The sequence below is a fragment of the Borostomias antarcticus genome (assembly GCF_949987555.1).
Source record: "Borostomias antarcticus genome assembly, chromosome: 17".
Classification (NCBI taxonomy): Eukaryota; Metazoa; Chordata; class Actinopteri; order Stomiiformes; family Stomiidae; genus Borostomias; species Borostomias antarcticus.
This window is the reverse complement of record NC_140250.1, coordinates 10,571,601-10,579,588: the sequence shown is the minus strand read 5'-3', so window position 1 is coordinate 10,579,588 and position 7,988 is coordinate 10,571,601. Positions and strand designations below refer to the sequence as shown.

General features: G+C 46.8%; 1 protein-coding gene across 1 annotated transcript; it reads right to left on the bottom strand.

The window, feature by feature from the left end:
* Positions 1-5,694: 5,694 nt before the first annotated feature.
* On the bottom strand, positions 5,695-7,230 carry LOC311320449 (uncharacterized protein). The gene is made up of 6 exons (XM_084452194.1): positions 7,165-7,230; positions 6,925-6,999; positions 6,378-6,589; positions 6,139-6,298; positions 5,947-6,041; positions 5,695-5,821 (listed from the first exon to the last, which is right to left on the bottom strand). The coding sequence occupies exons 2-6, from the start codon at positions 6,947-6,949 to the stop codon at positions 5,729-5,731; spliced, it is 585 nt and encodes a 194-aa protein (XP_084308320.1). The 5' UTR covers positions 6,950-6,999; positions 7,165-7,230; the 3' UTR covers positions 5,695-5,728.
* Positions 7,231-7,988: the final 758 nt, after the last annotated feature.

The window sequence follows — 7,988 nt, the reverse complement described above, 5'->3', positions numbered from 1 at the left end:
CTGTCGTTATCAGTAATGAGTCTGACCATGATGTAGTCATTCATGCAAACCGTACACTAGCTGAGATCAGTGCTTATCAGGGTATCTTATCGAAGGAGCATAGTGTAGTTAAGCTGACAGAACCCACCAAGTCACTCCCTGAGCTACCAGAGAGTCAGAAATCCCAGGAGTCTAGCATCAGCTTTAATTTTGGCGAGTCCCCGGTCTCCTTGGAGTGGAAAGAACGCATCACTCAGCAGCTCAACAACATGTCTGACGTGTTTGCGCAACACGACCTCGACTTCGGCTGAACAGAGAAGGTAAAACACCACATAAACCTCTCTGATGAAACTCCCTTCAAACGTCGTCATGAAAAAGAACAACACAGTCCGGCGTATCGACTACAGACGTCTCAATCTGCAGACCATAAAAGATACCTACACCCTCCCGAAGCTCGAGAATACATTCTCAGTACTTACCGGCTCCCAGTTGTTCTCGGTCCTCGATTTAAAGTCAGGGTTCTACCAAATTGAGGTTGAGGAGGTAGATAAAGCGAAGACTGCCTTTGTGTGTCCTCTTGGGTTCGGGGAATTTAACCGGATGCCTCAAGGAGTGACGAACGCGCCCAGCACATTCCAAAGATTGATGGAGAGGTGCATAGGAGACATGCATCTGAAGGACACGCTAGTTTTCCTTGATGATGTGATAGTGTTCTCAAAAACCCTGGAGGAGCACGGGACAAGGTTGATGGAGGTGCTCACTCGCCTCAGGGAGTTCGGGTTGAAGCTATCCCCAGAGAAGTGTGTCTTCCAGACGTCAGTGCACTACCTCGGGCACGTGGTCTCCAGGAATGGAGTTGAGACTGACCTGGAAAAAACCACGTCTCTGAAGACATGGCCTGTCCCCCAGCGGGAGTTGAGATCTTTCCTTGGGTTCACTGGGTACTACAGGAGTTTCGTGAAGGGCTACTTCAACATCGTCAAGCAACTCCACATCCTAATGTCTGGGTATCCGCCTCCCCACAAGAAATCTAAACCCAAAGACAAAGGAGATCAGTACCAAAACCCCAAAGAGCGCTTTGAGGAGCGCTGGACACCTGACTGCCAGCAGGCCTTTGAGGAGGTCATTCACAGCCTAACCACCGCCCCTGTGCTGGGCTTTGCTGACCCTCAGAAGCCTTATGTTATATTTAACATAAACATTAAAAAAAAAATATAATTGGGTTGTTAGGCGGTGCTGTATGCAGATTAAGACACTGGCAAACATTATCTATCCTCCCACCATCATGTACAAACCTTACGTTCTCAGCTATATCTGTCTTGTCCTGTTTATTTACCTAAGAAAAATGGGTCTATCTTGGCTAGTTAAAATCTCTCTTGTGGATTGTTCAATGGAACTCCAATCAATCAATCAATCAAAACTGTATTTGTATAGCGCATTTCATACCCAGAGGCAACACAATGCGCTCCAGCAGGTGGCGCCGGACCCCAAGTCTGATTCTCCCTTTCTTTCAGCTTGCAGTAACTGTGACGGTCTTTAATCCAGTGGTCCGGTTCACCACAATGAAAACATGCATCATCATTTCTGTCTTCCAGCTGTCTCAACTGAGCAGCTTGTAATCTGGCTGCACCTAGCTTTATTTCTTTCAACTCCCTCTTTTCAATGTGATCACGAAGACGCTCCGCATAGCGGAAATGGTCAACAACTTCCTCAAGAGAAGTTGACTCCCAGGTGTGGCACGTCAACCTAACTTGGTCGGACAAAGAGGAGAGAGAGTTATTCATTAACTGTTGTTTCAAAATCTTTTTATAATCGGCATTCGCTTTGTCCATGCCACTGTGTGCGGCGAAGACTGATTCTAACCGTTCCCAAAACTTCTTGAATCTATCTTCGGAATTTTGTTTGCAATATGTGATACGGTCCCAGTCCATTTTCTTAGGGAAGCGAGTTTTGATTTTGTTCAACAGCGCAGCGTTTTGGTCAGTAAAATTGCCATGAGAAAAAGCAACGTCATATCAAACGGATATATTTTACATCCACCCATTTCAACCTAAGTACTTGTCGCACGATCATGGCGATTTCCTCCGTGTGAGGCTCATACATTCGAACTAAACTGTTAAAAAGATTCTCGAATTCATCAATGTCTTTGGTTGGATCGGGCAAGGTTTTAGCTACATCACGCAGTTCATCAGAACGCCATGGTCTATAAACCCTGATCTCGGGGGTCCAGGCCGCGTAGCCAGCTGCATCATCTGCTTGAGACGGGCGGGGATTAGGATTTGGGCAGCGTACCATTGGGGCTTGAATTTGCGGTCCCTCCAGACTATCGCTAGCCATTTGCAGTTGTTCCAAATTAAACTTAGCCTCAGATATAGCTCTAGCCAAATCTTCCTTCCTGATCTGTTCTTGTTTAGTGTAATATCTTGCAGGAAGGGGCGCACTTAATTCGTATTGCGGAGGCGCCTGCATGGGCGGGGAAGAAGGATCGGTTGGCGCAGAGGCAATACTGCGAGGGGATACGGTAGAGAGAGAAGGAACATGGAGGCTAATAGTGGCAGGAGCAGTGGAAGGGGGAGGAACAATAGCTTGGTTAGGTGGTGTGAGTACTTTAGGGCACCAATTTTAGCTCGACCAGACAAATTGACGATATCAAGCGGTGAGCTAGTAGCGGAACCCATAATGCACAAGAATACAATCTCAAATAGCAATGAAAAGCTCAAAACTCAAACGCACAGCAGGAAATAGAACAAAATAATAAAATGTTGAAAGAAAACAAAGACACATTAAACACCTACGTAACTCACCCAGCATCCGGTCCTTTGTTCTCCCTCTGGCTCGATGGCGGATCACGGGAGAGTGATGTTGTTGTTTCCTTCTTCTCCCAGACGACCAGCTACCGGAAACCTAGCAGTTATGATTTATGGCAGTCGAAACAGTGTCGAAAATGTAAACAATACCTACCTGGATAAAAGGCACACTTAACCAAACATACAAGACAAGAGCCGAAACTCAAACAGATAACAACAAAATGAACAACCCTGTGCAGGGACACGGAACACCAAGGACAAACGAAGGCCTACATTAACTAAAAAGCATATGCCTGCCTGGACACCAGCTGCGCCTGGTTGGAAAAACCAACCACCCAGGATAAAGGGGGAAACGTTTCTCCAAGAAACGCGGATTGGACACACCAATCACTCCCATAGCTACATTTGTTGGTAATCGTTCTAAAACGAAACATCAACAATCACTTCGAAGCTAGTTGGCAATCGTGCTAACACGAAACATCAACAATGGGGCTTAAGCTAGTTGGCAATCGTTCTAAAACGAAACATCAACAATGAGGCTTAAGCTAGTTGGCAATCGTTCTAAAAACGAAGCATCAACAACAACGAGCGCCCTACCTTCGTTGTGACACTACCCCAACTCCCTGCGGTTTTGATCTGACCCGCGACCGGCCAAAAGGGAGCCCGTTTCTGTGCTAACCTTGGAGACCTGACTCAAACCAACTCAACCGTTCTAAACTACAGCCTATAAACAATCTAAACTGTACATCAACTGCAAAGGAGCAAATGAGTCACAAGACCAAAATCACACTTCTTCTGAAAGACAAACCCCGGTAAACGAAACAAGGACTAAGTCAAAGAACAATGCAATATCACCAATCCTACATCGCTATTGTTGAGTTACAACTCCTTAGATCGCCCACCCAACTACCCCGCGGGGCTTTGTTTTCAGAACACGCCAGACCAACAACACAATTCGAAATGAAAACAAGGCAAATACAACTCAAAACCATAAGAGGGTTCGTTCAAAAAGTACCTGTGAGTTCAGGAAGCCAGTGAAAGTACGGGGGAAATAATCTCACCTTGCGCTCTGGCGCAAGAGAGAAGATTGGTTTTCCAAAAAACCCACTATGGATCCGACACGTCTGCGAAAACATACGAGCGCAAGGACTTCAGGACAATGCACGTGAGTGGTTCATCCAACAGAAGTGAAAAAGGCTCGTCTTGCGCAGCCTTATATGTGCTCAATACAAGTATGTGACGCTATCAGAGATTTGGTTGGCTAACCCATCTATACACGTCATATTAAGGTGACGGACATCATCAACAGTGGTCGAGGGATACAGAGAAAGCACGGTACACTTTGAATATAGACAATGGAATAATGGCCTAGGCCAAACGGGAAGTCTGAGGTGTGAGGCCTTCCCGTCATGGTGAGGACACCACGGCAGGGGTGTTTGTCCTTACAAAGAAGAGAGGAAGACAGAGGTTTTAGAGGTGTTTGGAATAGCAAAGAAGAGAGGAAGACAGGTTTAGAGGTGTTTGGAATAGCAAAAGGCAGGGGACTGGATCAACAGGTTTGAAGAACAAAGGCTGAGATCTGAAAGGTTTTGAGGCCAGTTGTAAAATTCCATGACACTATACTCCAGTGTTAATTTTGACATCAAATTATGATTTTGTTTTAGTCATAGTCTTCTGACTAAAATGCCATTTAGTTTTAGTCATATTTTAGTCATCTGGCTTGTTTTAGTTTTAGTCTAGTTTTAGTTGAATACATATTAAGATTTTAGTCGACAAAATCTACCATAGATTTAGACAACTCAAATTTAACAGGCTTACCCTACTAACACAATCAGGTTGAAGCAATGTTGCAGAAACGTGCAATTTAGACTTTTGTATGGTCCACTCAACGTCAAGTTAAACGTGCATGCAACGCAAACGCGGTATCTGCACACAAGTTGCTGCAACGTGCAGGTCCAACGTGTCTGCAACGTGCCTGCAATGTGTACACAACGTTGTGATTTCCGCGATGATTTCGATGTATATTGCTGCAACGTTGTATACACGTTTATATATTACTTTGTTACGTTGCTGCAACGTGGTCTACACTTCCGTTGGCTACATTTATAATTTGCATTACAAAACAAATCAGCTCTTTGCACAAGCTCCACTACTTCCTGAAACTACAGGCATATTTCTTTACCGTCCTATACTATTGGATAGCAATAGCGATGAATCCGGTGTGCAGCACACCTGATCAATCACTTCCATCCACTAGTATAGGACAGGAAAGAAATACGCCTGTAGAGTGTCAGGAAGTAGTGGAGCTTGTGCAAAGAGCCTATTAATGTCATAGTCAATGCAGCAAGCAAAATTATGGTACAAAAGTTATGACACAACACCATTCAGTCAAGAACAATTTATTTTATTAAAAAAGTACACAATGTCTGGCCTGCAACATGATAAACAAGTTTAAAAACAAAAAGGATAAAAAAAAATAATACAAAAACAGTTATTTACAAAAAAAATGGCAGGCTGTGCTCAGATAGGCTGGGGGTGGGCGTCAGATGGGCTGGGGGGGGGGGCTGTGCTCAGATGGGCTGGGGGGGGGGCTGTGCTCAGATGGGCTGGGGGGGGGGGCTGTGCTCAGATGGGCTGGGGGGGGGGGCTGTGCTCAGATGGGCTGGGGGGGGGGCTGTGCTCAGATGGGCTGGGGGGGGGGGCTGTGCTCAGATGGGCTGGGGGGGGGGCTGTGCTCAGATGGGCTGGGGGGGGGGCTGTGCTCAGATGGGCTGGGGGGGGGGGCTGTGCTCAGATGGGCTGGGGGGGGGGGCTGTGCTCAGATGGGCTGGGGGGGGGGCTGTGCTCAGATGGGCTGGGGGGGGGGCTGTGCTCAGATGGGCTGCGGGTGGGCGTCAGATGGGCTGGGGGGGGGGGCTGTGCTCAGATGGGCTGGGGGGCAGCTAGGAAGGGAAGTCTTCCTCATCAGAATGCTGGGGAGTGCTCAGATGGACTGTGCTTGGATGGGCTGTGCTCAGGCGGACTTCTGCAGATACCTAAAGACACAATGAAATGGCCGTAAATACACAACGCACATACATGCACAAAAAAGTGGTACACAATCTTTGGAACCATGCAGTCACACTGGGTAGGAGAAACCAAAAAAAAAGACATCACTTACCCTTCTGCATTTAGCAGGGGCATGTTTCAATGTCTCCTGCAGCTGGGCGGCCACCTCCGCCATCGTAGCCTTTGGCATGGAGACCATCACTGCACCTTTAAGTTATCAAGAAAGGTAATGGTTTCAATTCACATCGGTCATGGAACAAAGACGATGTATTAAAAAATATTCAAAATATGAACCATTTCTTACATGTTAGAACATTGAAGAGTGTCAAACTCTTCAGTGGCTTCTTCCCCTTCTTCCCGTGCACACTGTAGGCGCTCCACACCGCATGTGTGGCTACAGCTGACAGCACCCGCCGGACTGTGTCCGCCAAGTCTCTGCCACCAATGGCACCTAGGTATTGTGTCTGCAAAACAAAGAGTCATTTACTGTACCCTTCCCTGCACTGCAAAAATAAGACAAAGTTCCGCCCTGCAGACACTCACCATCTTCCTCTGATGTTCCCGGTCCTTCAACCTGGCCTCACAGACCTGCAGCTCCTCGTCCGTTTGGGCAGGGTTCAGTACATCCAGCACTTCTCCCTGGGCTCCAGACTCCACAGGCCGCGTGCTCTGGGCCAGTTCCCTCACAGTCCGTGCAAGCTCACGGAGTTGCTCCCGCATCTCTGAGAACTGCTGATGTACAGACCTCTGGAAATCTAGATAAACACAGATGTGGCTATAAGTACATTGACATAAAACTAAATGAAACTCAAAATATATCCCTGCATGCAACATGAAGTAGTCCCATACCAGCATCTGCAGAGCAGCATCGATTAGGTAGAGGGGTACATGGAGTCAATGGTGCTGGAGCCGTTTTCTTGGGCGACGGCATCACAGACCTAACTGAAAAACAAAAGGGATAAAGGAAAGGGATGAGCAGGAAACTGTTTGGTGTTGGCAGCATGCTTTGGCTTCTGGCATTTGAAGGAGAATAAATTAAGACATTAACAGGTAGACATCACAACACCACAGCAGTACATGCCACTCTTACCTGGTCTGGCTGGGGTGCTATACATGAAGCCTGGGCTCGCATGGTTTTCGCTCACAGGGGATGAGCTCGGAAAATCTGCAAGATGAGTAAATGGTATTCAATCTAAAAAAGCCAATCACAGAGCTAACTGAATGGGATTAGCAGGAAACTTTATGGTGTTGGCTTTGGCTTCTGGCATTTGGAGGGAAACTAAATAAAGACAAGACAGGTAGACACCACAGCAGTTCATGCCACTCTTACCTGGTCTGGCTGGGTGCTGTATGATCTGGCTGGGGTGCTATAAATGGGGCCTGGGCCCCGCTCGCCCAGATGGGACAAGCTTGGAAAATCTGCAAGATGAGTAAAATGGTATTCAAAATAAATAAAAAATAGTCCAACTATCAGTGTGCAGTAGGCATAGACATTTCATTTCAACACAAACATGCATACCTGCATTGTACAGCACACGTGGATTGTACTGGACCGCTGGCAGAGGCCTTTCAACTCCGGCACCTGGTCTTTGGCCTGCATAGTGGGGACCAATGGCTGCCCGGGGCTTGGAATATGTAGTGGAATATCAGTAAATTAGCTCAGATTACTCGATTTCAAAAGTACTACTCTTTTGGGACTGTTGAATGCACTTTAGTATATTACCTTCGTCACTGGAGTGATAGCGTGTGTTGCGCCGTCTCTTTCGAACGTCTTGGCACTCGTCCATTGACGACTGCTGCTCAAAGACGTTTGCCATGAGCCTGGCACCTTCGTAATGATCTGTGTGCATAAAGTACCATAATCAATACATTTCAGCCATCCTTTTTTCCTCAGAATAATGAGTCATGATCTTCCCCCCACCCCCATCAGTATTTTTTAATAGCTTAAAATGCAAACAGTACCAGTTGTGGACTTTGGGAAAACCCGGACTCTGTGGAGCGCCCAGCCAGGGTTAGGTTCCACACAGCTCTTTATCCGTTGGCTGACTCATTCATTGGCCAGGAACACATCTGCAACTGTGAGTGAAACCATTAGTAGCCGCTTCCCTGTACAATTGAAAAGTAGCACACCAAACACACAAACATGTTCTTACC

Coding starts and splice junctions, on each gene's coding strand:
- LOC311320449 (XM_084452194.1), bottom strand. CDS start 6,949: ATGTATAGCACCCCAGCCAGACCAG. Junction 6,590..6,924: donor TAGCACCCCAGCCAGACCAG/GTAAGAGTGGCA, acceptor GTGTTTATCTAG/ATTTCCAGAGGTCTGTACAT. Junction 6,042..6,138: donor ACTCTTCAATGTTCTAACAT/GTAAGAAATGGT, acceptor GATAACTTAAAG/GTGCAGTGATGGTCTCCATG.